Below are 27243 nucleotides of genomic sequence, written 5' to 3' on the forward strand. Positions count from 1 at the left end.
ATGTTGCTATTTGTAAACCTGAAGACAGCTCAGCAAAAATGAAAGGCATTCACGTGGGGAATGAGCAATAGCATATTCATCAACAAGACAGAAAAAAAGATAGCTTAATAAATACAAGAAGAACTTAGTCTCCTCCTATGAACTAGAGTCACTGTACAAACAAGCACAAAATGTCAGGAGATGTTCCCTCTATATTACCAATTTTACTATTGTATTATGTTGATGATAGATGCATCAGTTGAGAGAAACACATTTGGCACCATCTTATCAACAAAACTGGTACAATGGAGGAAAAAAAAAAAATCACACTATTTTTCATAGAATCATAGAATGAATCATAGAACGGTAGGGGTTGGAAGGGACCTTTAGAGATCATCTAGTCCAACTCCCCTGCTAAAGTAGGTTTGCCTAGATCAGGTCACATAGGAACATGTCCAGGTGGGTCTTGAAAACCTCCAAGGAAAGAGGTTTTCCACATCCTCCCTGGGCAGCCTGTGCCAGGGCTCCCTCACTCTCAGAGTAAAATATTTTTTCTTATGTTTAAATTGAACTTTTTGTGTTCCAGCTTGTTTTCATTACCCCCTATCCTGTTGCTAGATACAATAGAAAAAAGTGATGCCCCAACCTCCTGACATCCACCATTTACATATTTGTAAATATTAATTAGGAAAAAATACCAGATTCCACTCTTATCTTTGGCTTTGTAAAACAATTGTTTAGCACCTTAGCTATCCTAAACAAACAATATATCTCAATAGAGTTGTTGCTTGTGTAGGCAACTTGATTCCCAGCCTTATCTTCCCCTTCAATATATCTGAAAGTTTCATAGAAGTGACACATATACCTTACAAAACTATGCCTGAAGAGCTCAGTTACTCAATTTATTATAAAGAAGATGTAAAGATGCTCTTAATGATTGAAGATGCTCATGAAGATATCTGTTGTGTTGACTGTCACAGCTAGTAAACAAAGAACAAGGAATGGTAGCTAGGAATTTAAGCCAGAAAAATTCTTACCTCCACCACACAAGCTCCTTTATAGGGAAAGAGTGGAAGTTCTGGGCTTCACATTTCCACCTTATTGGTAATCTGTGGTTAATCACAACCCTATGACTGACTCAACTAGAACAAGGTGGCTCTAAGGCAACATGGCCTGTGCTAGCAGGAAGCAACAAGGTCCAAATGCTGGCTTTTCTACCTCACTGACAGCATCATGGAAGAAAAGTGAAGGGTAAAATGTTTGGAAAGAGAATCCCACTGAGATTTATCACTCTCCCAAGGCATACAAAAGACCCAACAAGAATAAATTAATGTCGTCTCTTCAATCTCAATCACCAACAAGATGATATTTCTCTTCTGCTACCTCGAGGAGAGTATCGAGACCTTTTTGGAGAACTGCATTAGTAGAAGAAAGGGCAAAACTTGACTCACATCTTCTGTTAGAAAAGTTCAGGAAAACAAGTTTTGGAATTGTCAGTGGGAAACCTCTTTTTTATTTCTGTTGAATGATAACCATCTTGTAGCTGCCAGCAGAGAGATTCACTTGCCAAGTATGTGAACACATTTGAACAATTATCATCCATGAAGCATATCTATAATGATATTGACAAAGAACTAGAAACACTTGTTTTCCTGTCGCCACACACATTCTCAGCACAGCGTACTAGAGGAGTTGTGCAGTTTCTCTTTCAATATAAAACCTCTGCTCCCTTCAGGGATAATTCAGGATCAGAATCAAGAGTCTAATTTGTGAAATGTTTCTTTCCATTTAGATGTGTGCACAAAGGAGTTACACGTTGGAAACAGAGAACAGAAGTAGTAACCACATCAAGATCTAGGTGAAACTAATCATCTTTCTTGTCCACGTGGGATTAAACAAACAAAAATGCTCATGGGGTTTAAAGTGATGTAAAAATTTGAATTTAAAATTGTTTCTGTTTCTTCAGAAAGTCTTGCAAACTTCATCAAACCACAGCTGCATTAGCAGTGCTAAAACAAATGCATCATTCTATCTTAAAAACCTGCATGACTACACAGTTCTGAAAAGGAAATACCCTCAATTATACTTTACTTTTCTCTGAACATTTAAGCATTGATCTAAACTATATTTACAGAGATGAAAAAAGACATTTTCTTTTTCAGTTAATATTAAATTTTTTTCCTTCAAACCATTAAAAGAAAAGACAGCAGCTGCAATTTTCAGAGAGTAAAAATAAATTAAACTTACTTGTAAGAAAACTGACTAATTCCCTAAGGACTCCAGAATCTATCTACAGTATTTCTACATCCATATTACGGCTACTCATATTGCTATGAAATTGTCGTAGAGCTTGAAAATCTAAACTATTAACCATGTCATTTTCATATAAGTAATTAACACACACATCTTCTCTCTTGCTTTGGGACTTCATAACTGAATAAAAACACACTGTAACTTAATCAGGAAGAAACATGCATGCCAACACACACAAAAGGCATTATTTAGATATGGCTATTCAAATAAGAGAATACATCTTTCTGCTCTCTGTTTTGGGGAAGGCAGGGTGAGTGGAAAGCAATAGCAATTCCAGAAAATTATGACTGTTGGCTGTCAAGAGTCCACACAGCTGGGTCCTGACTTCCTATAACTTTGGTGAGCTTGTACAATTAAGGAGATATACATATACAATCTTTCCTTCCTTTCTGAAATCAAGAAGCTGTTCAAACCTCCTCAGCCCAGGTGCTTTTTCAGCAGTGTTTGTCCTAAGGTTTCTCAGAGCAATGCCTACAGGTTTTGTACAACTTCACTGGCAATTGTCAGGAACAATCTTTTTTTTTTTTTCTTTTTTTTAAGCACAGGAGGTAAAAAAGAGCAGAACAATTTGACTCTGCTTCTTTGTAGGAATCGCCACATTCAGTGGTTCGTCTAACACAATTTATTATTGTGTCTGATAGCCTGTGGCATATGATTCAGCAGAAAACGTGTACTCACTCCAAGATACACAACTACCTGACAGCTCCCTCATAAGACCAAAATGCCCTGGAATAGAAGAGTCTGTCTATCCTTTAACATGGCTTTTATGATGAACATACTACAGTTTGGAATACATTTTTTATTTTGGAATTGCCTTCTTCAGCTTTTAACTTGAGGAAAAATTGGTTTGATGTCAAAGGTTTCTGTTGGGACTAGAAGAAACAACTGCCTAAGACCTTATTGACCCATTGAAAGAGGACCATCTCAGACAAGACAACTCTCCCTACTGCACAGTCTTAGGGAAAATGTCACCAACAAGAACGTTCTTCCAGGCAGATGGGAAAGTTTTTACCATGATGGAGATTTGGTGACTGATGTCATCACCACTGTAGGAAACCACAGGGAATTTACTGTCATGCTTTGAAATCACTTTGCAAGTGTTAGAGAGATGCATTGCTGCAGCCATCTACGGTTGGAAGTTCTGCCAGTGTATTACAGTATGGAGACATTAGATGCTGTAAAAACCCTCACAGTAAGTAGAGATCTTAAAATATTTGTTGGTACTGATCTCAGTTGGATTCTTTAGCATCAGGCTAGTTACAAATGCAGCTGTTGTGGTGGTGGTGGTGGTTGTTTATTTTCACTTTTGTCTTTTAATAAGGCTGTTTTCTTTTCTCTGAGTATTCATTGACTATGCTTACAATATGGCTTATAGCAAGGCCACGGCACTAATGGTGTATTTTTCTTCCTATAATACTGCATTTGTGTTAGCTAGCTCTTAGGGTTTCTTGTGCTTTAATGAAGTTATTAAAGTGAGTGCTCTGACTGCATAATTCATGAGCATTCACCCTACCTTCAAAGATCTGGTCTCTAAACAATTTTTAATTTTTCAGTTCTTTCCTAAGACATCCAACTAAGCCTTTTGAGTTTGAATGCCATATTCAAAATAAATGTCTCATTGTAGAAAACTGGTTTCATTTCTGCTATAGTACCATTTGATCCCCTGAGACGGTTCTGACTTACAGTATTTGCTTGGCAGATACAAAGAGGTTCTGTCTATTTATAACTCATAAATATTGAGATTAGCTTTCACACATATGGACTGGATTCTCTTCAGGACTGTATCTGTAGCTTTCTGCAGAAGGAGGAGCACATGGATCCAATGACAACCCTCTTCTCCTCACAGTTCTTCCTACACATTAATTTGGCATAAATAGGTACAGTTCAGGTTCTGCTAAAATATTTGCTACTTGGCAAAGGTTCCTAAAGCAATATTTGAACCCAAGCCAGCTAGAGCATCTCCTCGCCATTGAAACTCTGGGTCTCACTGGCAGGAGTGGTGAGAGGCAGCAGTGCTGAAGAGATAAGGGGCGGGTTTATTCCTTGCTACTAGGACACATTCCTGATAATTAGATTCACTGAAAGCTAAGCATACTAACATAATGCACAGAGAACAAAACCACATTAGCTTTCAAAGATTTTTAGAGGGAATAAGCCATGCTGAAATTAATCCTGAGAACGTGATAAGCTATGTTAAGACTTACATTATTATCAGCTACTCAGAGATGAGTTTTTGACACAAAACAGTATTTCACCCGTAGTGCCTACAGACACCGAATTTTTGTTTAAGCCAAAGGGCGTGGGTAGCTAAACACCCGCAACAACAGCCTGCCAGGGTGCTAGCCCCAGCCTCTTCTGAGAGTTCAGAGGAAAAAATGCTTTTCAATGTCTTCAGGTAATTTATATCAACGACTGATTTGACCTAAGTAAGGAAAGCTGTTGGAAGTTGAGATGAAAGCTTTTAAGTCATGTTAGGAAGAAAAATTAATACAAATGGACAGTATGACTAAATACCTGGAAATCTGTAGAGTTGCCCGCATAAATCCCAATGTTATTGGGATTCTTCCTATGTAATAAAAAGATGCACCACATTTGTTTTGCAGACCATATTTGGCTGGTAGTCAGATGTGATAAGATTGAAACAATCATTTTTTCTTTAGAAAATATGCCAAAACTACAAATAAAAAACAAAACCAAAAAATTAGGTAGAAGGTTCCTATTCATTTAAATCTGAATGTGAAATTGTTACTACTTCAATTTAAATGAATATCTCACTGGGGAGCTTCACAAAATTCCTTTCCTCTCTCTGAAGTAGATGGGACTGTAAACCTGAATAGAGTATAATTCACAGACAGTCCTTGTGAACCGTAAGGGCGTCACTGAGTTGCATTGTGTCCTTATTGAGGAATTAATCAAATTATGTCTCTATGGCCTGTTTGGAGATATTAAACTGCACATCTGGTTTTGAAATCTTCCCATTTTGCAAATTATCTAAATGAAATTAAAAAAAAACCCCACAACACAGTGACTTGGGAGTCTAAGTTCCTTTGATTTGCTGTAAGACCTAACTGCTAAGTCATATAGACATTTTGGGTGAAGGATACCTATAAACCCATGTAACCTGAGTTTACCCAATTCAGACAAATAAAAATAACCTCTTTACAGCTTACACTCCTACATATCACCTGCCAGATGTCAGATTCATTTAAAATGCATTTAAATATAATTTAAATAATTAAAATGCCATTTTAAAACATGCATAATTGTTTGCCAGAGGCCATTGTTCACCAGAAGTAATAATTTCCACTTGTTGTGGTGACTTGATGAGCTCAGGCTGAACAGAGCCAGTGTTTGAGCCAAGGTTTGCTTTAGTCACAGCCTGCAACTACAATTAAGTTTAAGACCTGGGAGTTTATTGCCCAGATGGGCGATCTGTTTTTTTTCACAAGGAGTCTAATGAATTTGATGATTAGTCCATTGTCTTTTATTGTTTGTTTCCAAAATAATTTGTTCTTAGCTTTTGAATGCTATTAAAATTTATGGAAAAGCTCAAAACAGTGGAGATAAAGGCTTTTCTTTCTTTTTTTTTGCAACTGTAGTAACCATTAAATAGGACAGATACACTGACTGGTAGCATTAAGGTTTCACTAGTAGAAACCCTAGAAAAGGTAGTACTCTCAATCTACTTTGATAGATCTCTTGCATTTGATAGATACTTTTGTAACTGGGCTCTCCATCCACACAACATAAAAATATATCAAGTTGAGCACACATTTAAGTCCAATTGACCACAATTATGGGTTAAATACACCTCTGAATAGAACTTCAGCAGACTACTGAGCCAAACTGACTGGTTCTTTTTATTGAGACTAAGGATAACATAAAGCTTTCCACATTTTGCTGAGGTGCAAAAGTACAGCAGATATTTACTACCAGCAGTAATACTTGAGACATGGAGAGAAGCAGAAGAAACTGCAAAGTTGCCCACCACTGTGCTGCAAATACTTGGCAGTGTTTTGTCAGACCTCCTGCAGGAGCCAGGGCCTTGCTCCTCCTTTCTGCAAGGCAGATAAACCCCACAGAGAGGCATAAAGGCGGGATTTAAGAGAGAGCCCCTTCCAAATGCCTGTCTTCTGCTTTTCCAGCATCTTCTCCAAAATAGCAGAGAATAACAAAAAGGCATATTCTGAACTCAAAACCAAGATACTTTTTGCCTATTTTTGAAAAACTTTTAAGATTGTTTTTCTCCATCTGTGTCAACTACATAATTTTCACCTCTTGCTAATGGCTTTCCCCGGGTGACACTAAGTGCTGTTGAGTACGTAGGTAACATTCAGCCTGAGATCACATTTGATTGTTAACATTTTCCCACCTCCACTGCAATGCAAAACTTTCAGTTTTGCAAAATGAAAAGCCATTTTGGTATCTGGAGAAAACAACAAAACTAGTAGGGACAGTGTTCACTAATGGAGATAAAATCCTGTCACCTTCATTAGCACTTGGCAATACTGTACTTCGAGAGTAGGTATTATTTACTGTGAATAATGGCAACAGAATCTCATCTTGGTTTCAAAAGTTATTTCTGCATAATTTATTCAAAAGACAAATTCCCTAATGAAAGATACTGGATCCACTTTAAACCAACATTATTTCATCTATAATTACTGCCTCAGGAATACCGTACTAACTGCCATTTATCACTGTCAGTGACTTTTGAATTCCTGCTACAACCATGGTATCCTGTTGGGTTTGTTTGTCTCTGAGACATCATGATGTTTCTAGCTTGGCATGGCTCTAAAAAAGGAGAACAAAACCTGTCATCTCTTGGAAATATATTTTAACGTCCTCTATGTGCTCTGGAGGCGAGTAAGACCATTCATTTCCTTCTAGTCATTTCCGACATTATGGCATTATATTTTCCACCTGAAATTTGTAGGTCTTCAGTTCATCAGTACTTCTCCTGCCCCTTTCATTCTTTCCATACGAGCCGAGTACCCATTATCCTTCACATTTCTTCAAAGTTTGAAAAAGCTCTCAGAGCAAAAAAAAACCCCACACTTTAGTCAAAAAAACCCCTCACAATTAGGAAGTAAATTTGCTTAAGAACATTAATTTGCAATTGGTTCAGTATGAGTGTTAGGAAAACTATGTAGTGGCATCTCCTAATCCAGTGTCCATTTTAGACAAGAAAAAGCTAGACTTGATTGAGGTAAAATCAACAACAATATTTTGATATCTGTTACTTATGTCTGTTGCTGTGCAGTGCAAGGCTTTAGAAGTAAGCATCAAAAAAACCAAACCCAAACCCAAACTTATTACTTGTAGGAGACTTTTTGTTCCCTTACTTTGTGAAGGAACTCCTGTTATTGTTCATCAAAAGTAGTAAATAAAACCTTCAAGTTTGCTTTTAGCAGCTTCCCATTTCTCTGTGTATTTTGGATGTAACTCTTACCTTACACTAAGATTACAAGAAAACAAAAGCGAAACACTTTTTCTGTGACTGACTAATTCAAAATTGGCAAATACATCATCATGTATGTGTTAGTTACAGCTGTAGAAGTTCTCAGTTCTGGAGCCTTGCTGGAAATATCCTTTCTCAACAGTAAGTAGAAACTGTCTCTTTTAAACAGAAGGTTCATAAAATACTCCTGGAAAGACCTCCCCTTATAAAGCATCTTGTTATTTAATTTGGTCTTAGCTAATTGGCAATTTAGACAGTAATTTGTGTCCAAATTCCAGACAGCAGAGAACAGAAGCTTCCACAGATCTTCTGAGGTCCCTGGGACACAGCCCTACCACAGAGACACAGCCCTGATGCCATGTGTGCTGACTGCACCCTCCATTCAAGATGGCATTCAGCATCTCACAGTGTGTGTAGTATAGCTTACTACAAGGAAAGACTATGAGGACTATTTGTAGGTTGTCATGGTTTAGGGAGGAGCTGCTTTTGCTTGGTAATAAGGGGAGGGGGCTGCAGTGCAGACTCAGTAAAGAGTTCTTGGACTTCCCCAGGGCTCTGAGGTTTGGATCCACCTTCAGCCCAGCTGGGCCAATCTGGCGCCTCTGTCATCACTATTTAAGGATGGGAATTTGAAATGCTTGAGGGAGATGAAAGAGAAGGACAAGACAGAGGCAACCGCATGAAGCCTGCAGCCAGGATAAGACGGAAGGAGTGATGCTGGACCAGAGACATCCTAGTAGCCCACGATGAGAAGTAGAGACCCTGTGACAGAGGGGGTGAGAGCTGGAGACTCTGGGTCAGAGGGAGCAAGCAGTTTAGACCCCAACTGAGAGAAGAAAAAACTGGGGTCAGAGTGGCCTGCACAGGGCTGTCCGGTGTGTGGGAGACCCTGCACTGGAGCAAGAGAGATCTGGCAAGGAGCACTTCTCAGGAGTGAGATAAGTGCAAGAGACATCAGGAAAGGACTGACTGCACCCCCCATTTCCTGCCCCTGGCACTGCTTATGGAGGGAGGAGGTAATGACAGTGGGCTCAGGGCTCTGAGCCTGGCAAGAGAGAAGGGGTGAGGGAAAGGTGATCTTAAATAGCTGGTTGCACTTCCATCCTTTGCCCTACTTGATATTATTTTTCCATTGGATATTCCTGTTTGTTATGTTTTAGTTGGAGGCAGATTAAATTAAGTTTTGTTTTCTTCCCCAAGCTGAGTAGCCCTGTCTGCTTTGTCCAAGACCATAAGCAGCAATTAAGCACTCCCTGTCCCTTGGGAATTCTTAAGTCTGTGGTACTTAAGTCTAATTGTGGTCTTCTGTCCCTGGATGGGCCTAAACCACAACTTAGGTATCAAACATGTTGGAGATATCAACCTCACTGACTACCACAAGCGCAAGGCTGTCACTTTGATTGCTGATGTACATGCAAATGCAGAGCACTCCCAACTCTGCATGGAAGCAATCACACCTGAGCCCTTTAAGTGTAGAAACAATTGTCTTCAGACCTCAAACAGCAGTCAGCATGGTGACCTGTGGTAAGTTCCTCTATTATGTGTTATCACTAGCATTGCAGAGAAATGCTAAGGCTTAGTGAGATTAAACAGACAATAGGAATTGTAGTCAGATTTTTTTTCCTCTTGCCTGAATAGTCTATTTATCTCCAGACAATAGAAGAGAAGGAAAGTACAGAGAGCTTGCATCCTCATCTGGCTGTTTTAACTTTTCAGACCTTGCCTTGGGGTGGAATGCAACACATAATGAAATTTCTATTTTTTAAGCTAGAAGGATTTCTGATATGGCCAGTCATGCCTTAACTTTCAGAAAACACAAACCTCATTTTTCAGACAGAGAACAAGAGCCCTTACCTTCTTAATCGAGAGATCTTCAATAGCAAACAAGTTGATTTTCTGCTTTTGTACGCCTGCAAAATCTACAAGCAGATTTTCATGCACATACCTGATAGTCCACCGACATCCATCTTCTTCAGGTTCTTTGCCTCCAGAATGACGACAGTCAGTTTGCCAGCAGTAGGCACATAACGGAGGGAGAAGCAGATATCACCCAGTTTTTCTTGCTGTGAAAGCAAACAAGACAGGGTGTTACATTTTACTAATTCTTGTACCTTTTAAAAATGCAGTTTTGAAAGCCCTAAAGAAACTTAATAGCATTACATCTCAAACTCCTACTGTTAAACAAGACATTCAAAGAACAATGGGAGGTATCTGCCACAAGTTGCCCATCTTAAATCCTTGATATTATCACGTCTGTTGCAGCAACTAGAATACACAGTATCCTGTATGGAGTCAAATGACAAAATACGTGCTGGCTGGAAAGTAAGTCATACTGCTCAGCATTTCACTCCTGACAATTAGGGCCACACAAGTACTGTTTGCCCTTTAAACCAAGTCATGACTGGGTTTTTTTTGCCAGGTTTGTGTTTCAGTGGAAATCGATTAACACACATGCATACACAACTACTAGACTGTTTTCCATGAAACAATAACATGGGTCTTTCTCATCCCATTTTGACATAAAAGCAAAAAGTATAAAATCATAAAGCACAAAAAATATAGAGCACAAAACATTCAGTATATTACTTGACAGGGGAAAAAAAAGGCAGATATAGACCAAGAAAGCACGCAGTGCATCCCTCCTCACATCAGGAATGGTTGGAAGGATTGAGTTTTGTCTTGCAGATATGAGAGAGAGAGAGAGAGAGAGTGAGTTGAATAATCATTAGAGTGATCCAAGGTGTCTTCCCTCCTTCATTTCAGGCACAATGGTCTCTCTAGGGGAGTAACAAGGTTGCTTTTGAGACACAAAGAACCAGGTTACACCAAACAGTTCAGTAAAGCATTTCAGACAGCAACGTTTCTCTTTCAAAGACAGCAGTTCTTATGGCACGTCCGTTTCCACAGTTTATTCTCTCAGTAGAGCAGAATGTCTATTTTTATAATTTCAATGAAGATGCATCTCTTTGGCTCCAGTGTTTTGTTATAATAAATTGGAAGGGTGGTTGCTGAAAAGTTTTGGGGCTGTGTTCAAGCTTAAAGACACGGGGTAATTTGTTTTTTTTACAGGAATTATGCACCTTTTCCTTGTACCACAAATGCAAAAGAACACGGCAAATTACCAGGTTCAAAGAGCCAAGGGGAAAGAAGTCAGAATCCTACCTTAAAAGCTGTGGGAACACTACTGAGAGGAACTGGCTCACATATTCATGGATGTAGAGGGTATTTCCTAGAGAAAAGATAGCCCATGTCCTAAGGACTTTTCCATCCATGTAAAAGGAACTAAAATGTTCCTTTCCAACTAGGAGCTCAAGCTTCCAAATAACTTCAGAGAAATTAAACTTTATCCACCAAGTCAAATTTTCAGTGTAATTTTTTATCCAGGATTGAATATGCATCTGCAGCACCCACATCTGCAGGATGCATGCTAGATATTCAGCTATAATTCAGAGTTTACATCTTCCTTATCCAAACATGCGTGGGCCTGTCTCAGAAGTTGTCCTTGGGGATGTGGGATTCTTTATTGCTCCCAACAATGGCCTGGAGTCACATCATGTAGTTATTGCTCCTTTTAATTTTAGAAAGCTCAGAAACTGTAACAATAATGCAGTGCCTATATAGTGACAGACTCTGAATTGATTATTTTAAGTTGTGAACATGACCTAGGGATTTTAACAGACAGTTCCCTGCAAAACATCAGCTCATTGATCACCAGTGGTCAGGAAACATGCAAAATAGAGTTACATATAGTTGACAAGCGCTCAGAGAGAATACAACAAAAGTGCTTATGATGTTAAATGTGTATATCACATATAAAAATGCTGACAGAATGCATGTGCCTGTGGCTTGAAAACTTACAGTGTCCTCCCCACCTCAAAAAGGATATGGTAGAATTGGGAAAAATTCCAAGAAATGCAGCAGGAATGATCAAAGACACAAGACAGCTTTTGCAGAAGAAAGAGCTAAGCAGATTAGGACCCTTCAGGCCGTAAAGGGGCTTGTTGGGGAGTAGCATCTTAAGAAACCTCTATCTGGCCTAGGAAGGCTATAATGATGTTAGAATCTTGCTTAAAAGAACAGATCCTAATATCAGAACATTTACATTTTTAACTCGTACCTAGAGTAACCCAAGATGCCTTTCAGAGTGTGGTCAGCACTGCTGTGGGAGGACTTACTATCTGAACATACTGCATATACTGTTATAAATCCCAGCACAGATTCAGGTCATGGAAATACAGATTTCAGCTGTGTAACCTGCATCATCCTGGGCTCTAACAGAGCCTGCACTGGCATGGTGACAGCAAAACATGCTCCTGTTCCCCTGACATTCAGTTTTGGAAGTCTGTATTGGCTAGGCTAATGACGAAGTTGATCTATCATCTGCAGCTTGCTCAGAATGGAAGAAATCAATTGCTTATTGATTTGTGTTATCATGATCACAGCTCATCCAGTCAGCCTGTGTTCTCCACGGTCATTGTTCTATTACATGGTAGACTTGGTTTAAATTAGCTTGGTTGATTCACAGGGCTTTGAATAAGACAGAAACAGAGTATGTTTAAAAGCTCATTTTAGTTGCCCCTTTTAGAAACCTTTGTACTCACATACCACCCAATATTCAAGGCTTCAGCCCTCACCTCGATTTCCTAGGCAGTGCTTTGGTTGTAGCAGCATGGGAACTTTCATTCCCTTGCACTCCTTCGAGATGTATCCCATTGACAGAATATGTAACCATCTATTTTGGAAGGTACTTTTAAATCAATACCATGCTTCTAATAGTTTCTTTGAGCGGATTTGTCACTGGTCCTGTTGTTGTTTTTGTTTGGGTTTTCTTTTTATTTTTGGGAGTGGAGGGTGTGTGTGTCGATTTTTTTGGTACTTGTGTTGAGACCAGATTGTGTTTAGTAAGCATAAAATGGTGTTAGGATTGTTGTTTCTGATCTAAGTGCTTCAGCAGAGGCTGGAGGAGGTACTTTACAAACACAGTTATTGCCACGGAGACCATCACCTCTCACCAGCCTTTCTCAATCTGTAATCATCTTATGCTTCTGTGCAAATATAGCAATTGTCTACACAGAAGAGTAATTTTATGAGAGCATTTAATGCATTTTTAGCCTCTTTTAATGTAATTTTAGCTGCAGGAAGCACGGAGAAGAAGTCAGCATCACGTAAACAGCCAGTTTTCCATAGATCACTAGCAAGCCATGGGAAGTGGCAGAAGATGATGGACTCACTCCAGTGAATAACTTGAAGAAAATCTCTTCAAATGCTTACAGAATAACATCTAGTACTTTTTTTGTTGTTATTAAAACCTGTATTAACTCCATTTCTTCAACATTTCTTTACTTTTAACATTTTCTTTTTGTATGATTGCTGCAATTTTTCTGTTCCTAAACTTTTTTTTCTACTTTAAAAATATTTGTCAGGCAAAATGCTCCAAGTGGCAGCACTGCAATGAGGCAGCAAAAAGCAATCACTAGAGGTGGGGTTTGCAGAAGATAATTACAAACTCCTGCAGGGCTGCAAGGTACAGATGAGTGCTTCTGGTATGGTGATTATCTCATGGAGGTGCCTTATTGTTATGATGAATTTCTTTCAGGCCTATGTATAAATAATTTATGTTAGTAAATTGCTTTGATCTCTGATGGAAACTGTAAGTTAGTGTTAGAAACTTCCAACTGCGAGGTTCATGGACATTAACCTATTCATGTATAATGCCTAAACACCAATCAAAAGACTCTCTCCATCTAAGCAACTTCATAACTTCACTACATTTAAAGAGGATGCAATGGAGCAGAACATAAATGACATGGCAAGTGCTGCTAACACCTCTTTGGCTTACAACAGGCTATTTGAAGTACTCTTGAGAAGCTGGACTTTTTAAAGATGACTCTAAGTGGCTCCTGCCTGACTCATGCTTCTTCTCATATTTGTCAGTAGTCATTTTTGCCTTGACAGTACACTCCTAATGAACTACAGAGAAAAATGTTATTTATGCAGATTACTCTCACTCACACTGCAGAATCTCTAACAGAGATATCTATCTTCTTAATATAAACCTTCTCCACATTTTTGTGGAAGATATTATGAGAAAGTTGATGCTCGCAGTTCTCTTGGTAAAACAATACCAAAATAATGAGCTAGAGCACCATATGCTTTTTCCTAATTGGATCTAACACTCCAAAATAGTCAGTAGAGGAAGGATACAAACACAATGAGCTGGGTTTCTGACTTCAATACCTGGTTTTGATTGTGGATACTTCCATAAGCCTGAGAAACGCAATAGGAAGTGGTTTATGGGCGAAAATTCAAAATACAATCTTCCACCAGTCAATAGTTCCATTAGATGCTCATAGTATTCACTGTATAGTTTTCACACCAATCAAAATGTTTTAAAACATTGAGGAGAAAACAGGGACTGCATAAAGGTGGGTTATAAGATAAATTAGTCTTTCAGCTTCAGAAAACCTTGAAGGGGTAAATTGTAATGACAAAATCTCTTAATTCCCACATTCACAGACATCAGACAGTTTTGAGGCTATTGTATTCCGCCTGCACTTGGAGATCTCAAATCCAACAGATTCCTTTTCTTGGCACACTAACCATGAATGCACTAAGCCACAAAGGTGTCAAAATAAGACTAGCAACAGAATCACGTGGATGCAGAAATAGATGATGTGCACTGGCCCCAGCTTCAATTAAGCCAGTACACCAAGTGGGCAGAATTAAAAACCCATACACATAGCTGAGTTCTACAACTGTGAAAGTATTGCTCCTCCACACCTCCTAATACAAATAGGGATTACGCTGAGAAAAGGAAATACTGGTTTTTTTTTGGGCTATCTTTCTATTTAAACCTGAAACATTATTGCCACAACAGCTTTCTTTAATACTACCAGCTTCAGAGGCATTGCATCTTTTGATAAATACTTGGTTAAAAAGCAAAGAAGAAAATTTCAAACCTGCAATAGGTACAATCAGGAAAGAAAGACAATCTTTTTCTCTTATGCTTGCAAATCAGGGACCAGATGACCCCACAATATGAAGATTATTCTGCCACAATTAGGCAAAGGAGTAGGAAGTGAGCAAGAAGCTCTTAAAGCTCAGTTTGCATAAATAGGCCAGAAATAGATGGTGCAGCAGGGAAAGATAAAGCAGAACCAGAAAGAGAAAGAAAAACTAGAGTTAATGTGTCAGCCCATTATAGTACTTTTGGAGACTATCACATGAATATTTATGCACACTAGGTACCACCGTACCCCAAAGTCTATGAACTATTTTTGGGATAAAGTACTGAGAGAGAACAGGAGAGGCAGAACCATCTCCAGCTTTTTCAATCAAAGGTTGATTACCAAAGTAGCCATTTCAGACTTACAAGATATTAACCATAAACTCAGTCAATATAAACTTAAGGACTTTAACAACTAAGCCATTAATCTGACAAGCAGAATAATTCCTTTGCTGTCTAAAAGAATTTCATGCCTATGAACGGAACAGCCATGATGTTATACAGCTAGCAGTAAATGTGTGTTAAATGCCTCTGGAGAGAAGGAAGAGCCTTCTTCATGACTATGCCAACTGCACTTTGGAAGAAAATATTTTAAATCAATAAAATATGAACAGACAAGTGCTTTAGTGTATGCTTCCTTATTCAAGGATCAGTCTTGCAGGATTAACCCATACGTCTTACTCTGTGCTTCCATTTTGTATCTGTGATCAAGATTCTCTCCTGTTTCCTTTTACTACCATTACTTCAGAAGTGTCTCCACAGGTTATACTCTCTTCAAATGTGCAAATTTGGCCATAAAAAGAAGTTCCTGTTAATGTGAAGTGTTCAGTTACAAGCCACATAACAAGTAAATTAAGGAGGAAAGCAAAGTGAAATAGGTTGCAGCAGGAGATTTCAGAAGAAATTTTCTTGAGGCAAAGAGCCAGAGGGCTTGTTTTGGATGCTGTAAAAAAAAGATGGGCAGTGACAAGATGCTAAAGAAGAGATAGAAAGAAGACTGATGCTAGGTGAACAGAGAACAGAAATAGAAGAAAAGGTTCAGGAGGTAAGTTTTAAGAAGAAGATGTGCAGATGAGGAATAATCTTAAAAAAGAAGGGAAATTATTAAAGTATCAGGAGGTGGTATCTGTAAAGATACAGTCATGGTAAAAAGTAGGAGTAAGGAAGAGATAAAATAAATGGCTTAATTGCACATTCCTTTTGACTTTCTCTACTACAGTCCTACTCCCTGACTCCTATTGTGATAGAACTTCTGTATGCCAGAACTAGTTTTTACCTTTGCTTGAAGGAAACAGACCTATCAGGATCTTTCTGTGGAAATAAAAATATATTTTAAAAATGTCCTTATTATTTTCTCCTCTGAACAGCAGTACTTGGCATAGAAACTCTTTGCAAATCTTTGTCTGTTACTGCAAAATATAGATACAGAAAGGCAGTAGATTGCATTTTTTCTGACTCTTCTAATATGTAATATTCTCTAACACAGTGGTAAATCAGACTTGAAAGCAAGTTGGACAATGATTTGAACCAGTCAATGTTATTAAAAAATTAACAAGTCAGGTTTTGTCAGCTTCCTCCTTTCAGTCCTCTTCATTATACTTTTTAACTGTTTAGAGAAAGCACTTCTATTACAGCTTTCTAAAAAGCAGAGGAAATGGAAAGAGAAAACACTGTTATTATTAGGAGCAAATGACACTTCAGAGTCATCAGTTTAAAAGCATTACAATCAGCTGCCTCTTGGAAAATGAGAAACGCTGTGGCTGAAGGCACTTGAAATCAAAAGACTAGCAGAAACACACTCTTTGATTTCCAAACTAGATACCATGCTACCAAACATACCAAGTTCTTAATTAAACAAGAAGAAAATGAATTTCTTAAATAAACAAGAAAGGCAGGAATGAATTAAAAGAAAAATATACGCCTAAACATCAGAGCTTGGTCTTCTCTAACTCCTTGCCTAGCCACAAATGCTTGCAGCTGGCTGCTCTGCTTTAATGATTGCATCTCATTCTGTTTTGCCATTTGGCTTCTCCTCAGCTCCTGCCTGATCATATTTCTAAATGTCACTCACGTTTATGCAGGCCAGTGCACAAAACAAAATTAATTTAACTGAATGGCACATTAATATTATTACTTTTGACAGCATGGAAAACTTATTAACTATAGCATGTCACAAGGCTAGTCTTCTAGTGAGTACTCTAAGTACAACATTGAGAGGAAATGTAATACATTTGAAAGATTTTTTTCTTATCAGACACCATGAGAAGTTGAATCACAAGGCTTTTCAATAATTATTTGAATATTTTACATGTCCATTGCAGTCACTCAATGGAAAGTCCTTATCCTCCTGTGATAGGGTATAGAAAGTCACAGTATAGTGCCCTTACTTGATTTGAAAACATATCTTGTAGTAACTATGGGCTCCTTAATGCTTAGTTTATGAAATTTCTACTATCAAGAATGTCTTAGTTTCCAAAAGCGATTGACTCCAAAGCTTTAGATTGTGGACTGCAGTTAAAGTATACATCCAAAATTGTACAGAATTGGTAGAAAGCAGAGAACTGTAATTAAGAATCAAATAAATTAGTGATTTCTTACTTGTAAGTTGTACTACTGCATGTGGCATTGTATTAAAAAGACCAGCATTGAAGACAATCCTTGCTACCACAACCATACGTTACTGATTAATGAAAGACAGAACAAAGAGATTAAACAAGCCAGCAGGTGGGAGTGATTGGCATGATGGAAAGAGTAATCATCTATGGCTGCTGGTAAATTCTGCTGAAATTCAATAGCCCCAGGGAAAGACTATCAGGTGAATTCAGTGCCTCCGTTACTGAAGCCATACAGCATATTTCTATTTGTTCTGCAAGACTCACAAAGAAAAATTCAATAGAATTTGTAGATTACCTTCATAGTCAGTTATTTTTTCCCCCTTTTCTCTGTAACAAATTCCCAAGACAAAAAGACTTTGCACCTCATATCAGTGTCAGCTACATTATAAATAAGTGGTTCCTTCTTCAGTCCCACTAGCACCAGTTCACTTAATTCCTGTAGATAGATGTCCTCCTTTATCTCATCTCTTGCTTGTTATAACACCAGTTCAGATTTCATATCCCTCCACAACATCTCCAAGAGCCAGCTCCTGCTCCCTTCCATGACCCCAGTCACAAACCTCCACAAAAGACAGCTGCCTTCTCCAAAATCTCCTAGCCTGGCAATTATGTAAGAAGTAGTATGGGATGTTGGGGTCTTAAAACTAGAAGCTTGCTGGCTAGCTAGAGACAGGCCAAACAGAACCCATGAGGTCCAGGTACACACTCAAGGGTTTCCTTAAAGAGGGCAAGAATATGAGTATCTACCTTCTTTAAGGCATTCCTGTCCAGTAAGCTTACAGGATCTCTCTTACCAGGCTCCTCAGCTTCCAAGGCAGCATAGAACACAATTCTGGGCCAAAACCAGCTAGTGTCTTTATTTCCACAAGAAGACAACTCAGACACATAAGCAGGTCAAAACCTACACTGTGCTAGAGCCCCAGCAGCAAACTAGAAGCCAAGCTAAAAAAGAGTTGGATTTGCTAATGGGAAAACCACAGCCAGCTGATGTAAGTTAACACTTGGTAGATGAAGTCTTCCAAGAAGAGAGTCCTCCACCTGTAATTTATCAATAAAGATTTCTCCATGTATAATTTTACTCAAGACAATTTCATCTTTTATTTCCATCTACAGCTTCTCTGCTATGAGCATGGGCACGATTTGAAAGCCCTTCCTGTATCATTGCTCTTCATTTGGAAAGTTTTCTTATGTTGTCCTCTTTTACTGATTTTTGTACTGGAGATTCTTCTAGAGCAGCAAAACTGTCTAAAAATAAGAGATGGGACAAAGGATACGCAGCTGGAAAAGTGGCAAGCTGAAAACCCTCAGAAAAGCTCAGAGCCACTCTTATTCTAGTGCTTCCTAGTTTTAGGGATGTCAGAAATATGGAAAACACTTTCTCAGCTAAATTCAATATTTTTGTCTTTGTTTTCACTTGAAGTGAAGAAACTAAGACATGCCTCCATCTACAGCACCTTGCATTATATGTTCAACTCATTACATATTTGTGCTCAGTTCCTTCTAACTGGTACTATGTTGTAGTGGTTTTGCCTGGGCCAGGTTTTTTGGTAGCAGGGGGGAGCTACAGGGTGGCTTCTTTCAACAAAGATCTGCCAGAAGCTTCCCCTGTAGCTGACAGGGCTAGGGCCAGCCAATTCAAAGATGGACCCCACAGCTGACCCAGGCCTGGCCAATTAGTTACCTCACAGAGGTAACGCCTCTGTGAGTAACGAATTTAAGAAGGAGAAAAAGTTGTTTCACAGTTACTAAACAGTAGCAGCAACAGGGAGTGAGAATGTGAAAACATCTCTGCAGACACCAAGGTCAGTAGAGATGGAGGAGGAGGAGGGTGCTTAGGCCCTGAGAGAAAGACTCCCCTGTGACCTGTGGTGAGGCAGTTGTCCCCCTGCAGTCCGTGAAGGCCACTGGGGAGCAGAGATCCACCTGCAGCCTGTGGAGGACCCTACACCAGAGTGGATGGATGCCTGAAGGAGGCTGTGACTCTGTAGGAAGCATCCTGGAGCAAGTTCCTGGCAGGACCTGGGAGTCTGTGAGCAGAGAGGAGCCCCCGCTCCTAGGTTTGCTGTCAGGACTTGTGATCCTGTGAGCGACTCAGGCTGGAGCAGTCAGTACCTGGAGGACCGTTCTCTTAGTGGATGACCCACGTTGGGGCAGAGTGTGGGGAGTTGCCCCCATGGGAAGCCCCAAGCTGGAGCAGTTCATGAGGAACTGTAGATCATGGGAAGGACCCACAATGGAGAAGTTTGTGAGGGACTGTCTCCTGTGGGGAGGGACCCCACACTGTAGCAGTGGGAAGTGTGAAGGAGACCTCTCCCTGAGCATAAACAGCGTCAAAGTCCATCTGTAATGAACTGACCGCCACCCCCATCCCCTGCACTGCTGGGGGGAAGGAAGTTATGGGAAGAGGGAGGGGTGGGGTGAGGTGTTTTAAGATTTGTTTTTATTTCTCCTCTCCCTGTTTTTACTGTTCCTTTAATAAATCAAACCTTTTTCTACCCAAGTTGAGTCTTTCCCCATGATGCTACTTGCTGAGCGATCTCTCTGTCCTTAACTCACAAACCACTCATCATATTTCTCTCTCTCTCTCTCCTGTCCAGTTTGGGAGGAGGAGTGATATTATGACCCGGTGGACACCTAGCTAAACCACCACGTTAAAATCTATTGACTTACCCTTACCAGGCTCATGTATACTTCTTAAACTAAGAATTTAAAAATGCATTTTTATTAAACTACTGTAAGATACCTAAATATTTGTCTGAATACATACTGGCAAAAACCTTTCCTATTACTTCACTTTCCCTGGCTATTTCTCTTTGAAAAAGTCTCTTAACACATTCTTTAGGGAGACAAGACAGCTCATCAAAGGTCATCACAGCAATCAGTACCACACACTGGATTTCATTAATCTCTTCAGTAAAAAGAAAGAGGTTATGCAGTCATCTGTAAAAATCTAGGAAAGAAGACTGCACTTATCATGAGATCTCTGGCTCAATGATGTTCATTTTTAATAAATCTTAGACCACAAGGGAAATTCCAGAAGACTGGAACAGTACTAATGTTACATCCATATTACTCCAAAAAAAAGGAGCCAAATGGGATGAAGGCAATATCTATCAGCCATTTGTCTTTTATCAAACCCAGATGACATAAAGAATGAACTCATAAAAATTTGTATTAATGTTGATTTAAAGGATATGAAAGATAATGAATGTGAAGTCACATGCTTTTATGGAACATAAAACCAGATTCACTCTTTGCTAAGACACTAAAAGAGGTCAATGAAGGAAACATGCAAAAATTAGTTTTTTTGTTCAGTTCAAGGTCTACTGCTATTTTTATAGATGTGGAAGACATTTCTGCTGATAAAGTAAGCAGCTGATACAAAAATTGTCACGATGGTAAATAATAATGAAACAGGTTTGTCAGAGAGAAAGTGCTAAATCACTTAGCTGTAACCAGTCGCAAAGTGTATATTTTCATTTTGTCAAAAGCAAAACTTCTACATCCTAAGACAAAGAACTCAAGACTATTTCTAAGTATCTGCTGGGTCAGGAAACATATTTTATAAGGCTCTGTCTCCTGCTGAGGGTTTAGGGTTATAAGCTACAGACTATAAACTGATAGTGTAATGCCATGCAAATTTTTCAGTTGTGGAAGTGAGTAGAAATAGCTGATGACTTTGCCTGTCTGGCCAAGATATGAAGTACACTGCACACATTTCTTATGTACAAATACCTTTTGTACCGAAGACAACAAAGAAGGTAAAAAGTCACAACTGTAATTGGAAAAATGGAGACAAAACCTGAGTGTGAAAACGTAAAAGATGAATTTCTGCCCCTTTCTGAAGAGGATTGGAAGTGACTTGATTAGGTATGAAAGTATTGTAGAGAAGAGTAAGCATTATGTATTAAATGGTTTGAATCAACTGAAGAAGGGCATAACAAGAATGGAGTAGAATACAGTAACATCCAAATAACAAATAAAGTACACATTTTAAAATGAGAGGTAGAATAACTGCTGAAGCTATAAGAGATGTGTTGTTTTTTTCCACCTACTGGTGTTTTAAATAATATGCAAACTCTTTGGGTCTGAAGACCCTCCAACAGTTTTCCAGTGGAGGTGCAAAGCTGCCTATAATGAACATTGGTTGACTGTCAGCAGGCTTCTATCTTTTAATCATTAAGGTCTTACACAGAATCTTCAAGTGGAATTTACCCAAAATTCAGATTAGATGATATCGAAATGTGTAACGGGAGACTTGGTTTTCTTGAACTTCCACTAAGAGCATGCAGGATAATGCTGAAGGTCAGGATGCCACGAGGAAATCTGAGGTTTCAGCATCTGCAGTCAATGGGCAAGCAGCCAGGACAAATACTGTGGGCTGAGAATCAGAGAGTTTCTAGCTCCTTACTCTAAACCTATGCAAGGTCTAACTTTCAAGCTTGTAAGGGGGTTTTCTTGTGCCATCTTCCTCCCAAACTGGCACAAAGTGAACAATGCTATACTTGGATGTTGCCTAGATTGAGTTTGATTATAGGAGATTCATTAAAATGTTCTTTGAAGATCTAGGAATCCTCCAGATATAGGGCAGATAACTTCATCTCATTTAGAAAAATAACCAATTTGGCAAGGAATAGTAGTATTTTTAAACAAAAGAAAGATTTTTGAATGGAATTTTTTTTGCGGAAAGAAAATTTTAATGTTAGCTAGTCTAAGCTCAATACAAATAAAATAGACTAGATTTAAAGACCTGTCATTCTCAGTGAGCTGTAAGAGCTCATATAGTGGTGCCTTCTGTCAACAAACCCAAGGAATCAATGAACAGGTGGGCTAAAAAGCCTAAGGAGCATGTCTCAATGTTTATACACAAGATTTTCACAGCTTTATATGTAGTGATTGTGCTTGAAGGCTGATTAACAGCTCGCTTTCATGTCACAAAACATATACAGGAACATTTCAGAGCCTTAAAGTCTTACATCATGTAACTGGTGTTTGTGCTCTCAGAAACACCAACTGTAGAACCCTACAGCTGAAATCCAGGCAGGAAACCCATATTCTCACGTCATTCTGGAACATACGATTACTTCAGCAACTCTAGTAGAGCTTAATTAAAATCTGTTCTCATTTACAAATATAATATATCAGAAAAGATTAAATTTTGGATTTAATGTTTTTTAATCATAGAAGTTGTAACTTTCAAAGCACTAAGCATGCATATTATTTTCTCCAGGCTGATGGATAAAACCAAAAGCATACAGTTCTCCATTAAGAAACCTACTAATAGTTTAGTGTCACAGACAGATATTCTAAAGAAATAATTGTGCCTTTTGAGAGATTTAAAATTATTTAATGACTGTAAGGGTATGTGGAAAAATACGATTTTATATCTAGAGAAATATTACCATTTGCTGTATCAAATTGCAATGAGACCAATCGGTCCTCATTATTAAAAAATAAGAAGATGGGGGAGCACATGCATGTTTGTATGGCCCATAAAGTTACAGGTAGATTTCTCTGAGGACTTTGACATATTGTCATAGACAAGCTAACATTTCAGAGTGAGAAAATAAAATGCAGGGATGAAAATCTACTGTGACCAGATGGGAATCTTGGGTTACAGACACATGCTGTGGAAGAATTGCAGCTCTTACTCTGTGTCACAGACTTGTAGTACAAGCAAAAAAACCCAAAAAAAAGGAGTAATCAAAATTAATTCAAATGACCCAGATATCCTGGAAAACTTGCCTGCTCTGAAATATCACAGAAAATCAAGTTTAGCCTGACCGATTAATGTGAAAGTCTAAATGAGTAAAAATACTTTCAGCATAATCCGCTGCTATCTAATTCTGGGCTGGGCAATAACAGAGAGAGCATGTTAGCTGCAGACCTCAGGGCACTCACATGAAAATGAGCTGCTGCCAGTTGTGAAGCCTGACCTCCATTCATCAACACTGATTGTCCTGTTACTTTTCATAGAATCATAGAATCATAGAATGGTGGAGGTTGGAAGGGACCTTTAGAGATCATCTAGTCCAACCCCACTGCAGAAGCAGGTCAACCTGGATTAGGTTGCATAGGAACATGTCCAGGTGGGTCTTGAAGACTTCCAAGGAAGGAGACTCCACAACCCCTCTGGGCAGCCTGTGCCACTGCTCCGTTATCTGAACAGTGAAATAGTTTTTGCTTATGTTTAAATGTAACTTTTTGTGTTCCAGCTTCATCCCATTACCCCTTGTCCTGTTGTTAGCTACAACAGAAAAAAGTGATGCCCCAAACTCCTGACATCTACCATTTAGATATTTGTAAATATTAATGAGATCCATCCTTAGTCTCTTCTTCTCCAGACTAAACAGCCCCAGTTCCCGCAGCCTTTCCTCGTATGAAAGATGTTCCAGTCCCCTGATCATCTTGGTGGCCCTGCACTGGACTCTCTCCAGAAGTTCTCTGTCCCTCTGGTACTGAGCAGCCCAGAACTGGATACAGTACTCCAGATGTGGAGATATATATATATATACTCCAGATGCTGGCTATACTTTTCTTGGTGCATTCTTGATGCATTCCAGGATGCCATTGGCCTTCTTGGCCACGAGGGCACATTGCTGGCTTATGTTTAGTTTATTATCAACCAGGACTCCCAGGTCTCTCTCTGCAGAGCTGCTCTTCACAGTTACTGAAGAAGATATGGAAAAATAAAGGTAAAATAACTGGTTTCCAGATGAGGATTACTAGAAGTAATTTAAGTAGTACCTAGAACTTGTTAAGGAACTAATGGGAAGCCCAGGCACTGTCTGCTTATTGCCATTCATGCCATTGGGAAGCTGCAGTGCCATGTTCTATGTCAGTGCCATCAAAAGCAAGTTATAAATCCCACATAACAGTAATCATCTAGGGAATGACTTAGGTTAGAATTTGATGAAAAGGTCTGTCTTTTTCTAAGAAGAAGAGATTTGAACTCAATTCTGTTCTGCTGTAGGTGAATGCATCCTGCTGGTCAAGCAGCAAAAATACCACTTTGAACTCCCTCACTGCTGGTTTGGACACTCCCACCTTAGGCACTATTTCTATAATTGTAATTGCAGACACAGTGCTCAAGAAAAACATCTAGGCTTCCATGTCATTGGATTCAGTTTCAGGTATTTCTTTTCATTTAGTGCTTGGCTAGGAAAAAACATATACAGACAATATCTGAGTCCAAAAGGAGATCAGAAATGAATGATCAGAATGATGACTGTAGCTCAAAGTGAGTTGTGTTCTGCTCTAAGGAGACAGTAGGAGTAGTTACTCTGTGGTAGTGACCATACTTGAGCCCTATAAAGAAAAAAATCATACTTCTGGAAACTCTGCCAGCAGAAGGGAAAAAAACAACTGCAGTACCACTCCATGTAGCAAGCGAGACGGCCAGGCAGCCTTCTGAGGCAAAAAGTCCCAGTTAATGCAATTAAAGTCTGTTCACAAAACTATTAAAGTCTGCACAAAAGCTTCCATCACAGAAGATGCATCATAAAAGAAAGATATACTTCTGCTCCAAATCGGGTCTACATCTTATATACACACACAGAGTGACAATATGCTGAGAAGTGAGGAGGTGGAGTGATTCATGGAAGTTTGATCTCTGGTCAACATAAATATTAAAACTTTACACTGGAGGGCAAAAAGTGCAACTTAATAATTAACTGACTCCCTCAGGTGCACAGAATGATGGTAGGAGTTAAAAAAAAGAAAAAGAAACTGAGAGATGAGTCAGCATTTTATGATTTTCTCCCTATGAAAGTCTGGAGACACAGAGACAGAGAAGAAATGGTTTGATCTTTAGACAGTAGCATCATTCTTGGAGTAAAATTCCTCACTATTGGAATTTTAGATGACAGACATGCCAAAAAAATTTCAATTGTATAGCACCAACATTAAAAATGTTCATGCTCAGATAAGGTACAGAAAAGCACTTATAGCTATCTTGTTAATCTCTTAAAATTTTATGTATGCCTTAGAGTTACCTATGAACACCCAAGAATGATAATATTTGCTTTGATCTGCATGATTGAAAGTGAAAGACTAGTCATAATTAGTCCTTCAAAAAGAATTGTGTGTATGTTGTAGACTGCAAGATCTTAAAAACTGGAAGTGTCATTTCTCCATTAACCTGCAAGAGAAGCATGAATAAAATGCAGAAACAGAGATATTTTACGAAAAGGGCTTTTTTTTCCCCAAGTTATTATTTTGTAAAACAGCATCCTGCCAGACTGAATTAGATGTGAACAAGAAAAAAAAGGTTGTGCTATTGTACAGGTTTTTGGAATTTCATTTAAATCACCATGTCCTGAGTGTTTCTCTAGTTGCAATGATAATAATGACAGAGTAAGCTCCAGAAGGCCACAGAAAAGAAAGAGGAAAGAAGTACAGAGCTGATTGCACTAAAACCACCCAGCTGCAACACCTGTAACACAGCAATAACACATAAGCCAATGTGAGGAATTTCTTTGGTGATAAGTTGAGTTTTACAATGCAATCAAACAAGGAACCATAGAAACAAATTATCAGTATCTGTCGTCTATTTAGCCTGGAAAGAATTTCTAGGCTAGTAATACATCCTAAATTCATGTACTCTACCTCTTAAAATATTAGCATAAAAACAATAAAAGCCTAATAACACCAAACTGAAAATACTGTATTATGTTCTGGATTCTAACTGCAATTTCTCTACAATAATGGCATTTGGTGCTAATTCCTGTCACAGGTACAATGCAAAGTGCTTCAAATGCCAGTCAAGCTCATTGTTGAACTAAACCGAAATACAAGAGGCTCTGAAAAGAGGTTAAATGGTTACTATGGTAATCCCTGACATGGTCTAAATCGGTGTTTAAGAGCTGAAGGAGAAAAAAATGGCTAATCCCTTTCCTTCCCAGACCACTATTCCTAAGCCTTTGTCTTTAATCATTTAAAAAAATACATCTTTCTGGAAACCAAGACCTTTTAGTTATATGTGGAGTGAGAACAACAAAGCGAGGAGGCTGGAACAGCACACTACACTTCAACCTTTTAGTGAAAAAGCTGTCTTTCTGAGACCTGCTCTCTCCTTATGCCTCTTAAAATGCTGGTCTCTCTTCTGAAGGTCCTGCTAATGACACTTACGATGAAGTATTTTGATGTACCCGTATTATAGCTTCCTTTAGCTCCTGATTCTGATTTGTAACAGCAATCAGATAATGATTTTTGCCACTGTTGGTTTGCAAAAGGAGGAGGGGGGAAGGGGAAATAAGGTACTACCCTGGACTACTGCAAAACTTCTGCCTAGAATCTTGGTGAGAAATGCATTTTCTGTCTCTAGATAATGCACTCACTGATGCTGGTAGTCAGAAAAATAAGGAAGTACATAAAAATTTGGATGGGAATAATGCATGAAAATTTAATATATAGCATGCTTTGTGGCCCTTTCACACCAACCATCTGATTCTGCAGATGCACTTGCAATTCCTCCCAGATTACAGAGCTTTATAACTAGATATACTCCACGATTATGGCTGAATTCCCTGGAATTCCTTTTGAAGCTTCCATCCAAAAAAATCTCTTTGTACTGGAGCTCTACCACCTTCCATTTGTAATATATTTCAGCCCATGCAAATAACTGATATGCCAGCTATCTGAACAAATCACTTGCAGGTACATGGAAACCCCTTCCAGCAGCTAAGTGATACAGGTTCTGCTTAAACCTTTTCAAGAACTCTAAGATGATTTTCATCCCTCTCAGCACCTTTCTCAAAAGCCCATAGAAGCAGCATTCAAAATATCGCTTTCCAAATACCACCATATGTTTAATAACCAAGTCCAGTGCTTTTGAACTCCTTGGCTCATCTGGACTCTCTCCTCTATTA

The 27243-nt window shown here is 38.8% G+C and overlaps 1 protein-coding gene across 3 annotated transcripts in view; it reads right to left on the minus strand.

Annotated features, from left to right (window-relative positions):
• Window positions 1–27243, minus strand: part of SYT1 (synaptotagmin 1) — a 350831-nt gene that overhangs the window by 44332 nt on the left and 279256 nt on the right. For all 3 annotated transcript variants that reach the window (XM_061994205.1, XM_061994125.1, XM_061994045.1), the window contains one exon: window positions 9699–9816. In XM_061994205.1, the coding sequence (XP_061850189.1) occupies window positions 9699–9816 (118 nt within the window). The remainder of the gene's footprint in view (window positions 1–9698; window positions 9817–27243) is intronic.

This window comes from Colius striatus, chromosome 1, assembly GCF_028858725.1.
Source record: "Colius striatus isolate bColStr4 chromosome 1, bColStr4.1.hap1, whole genome shotgun sequence".
NCBI classification, from domain to species: domain Eukaryota; kingdom Metazoa; phylum Chordata; class Aves; order Coliiformes; family Coliidae; genus Colius; species Colius striatus.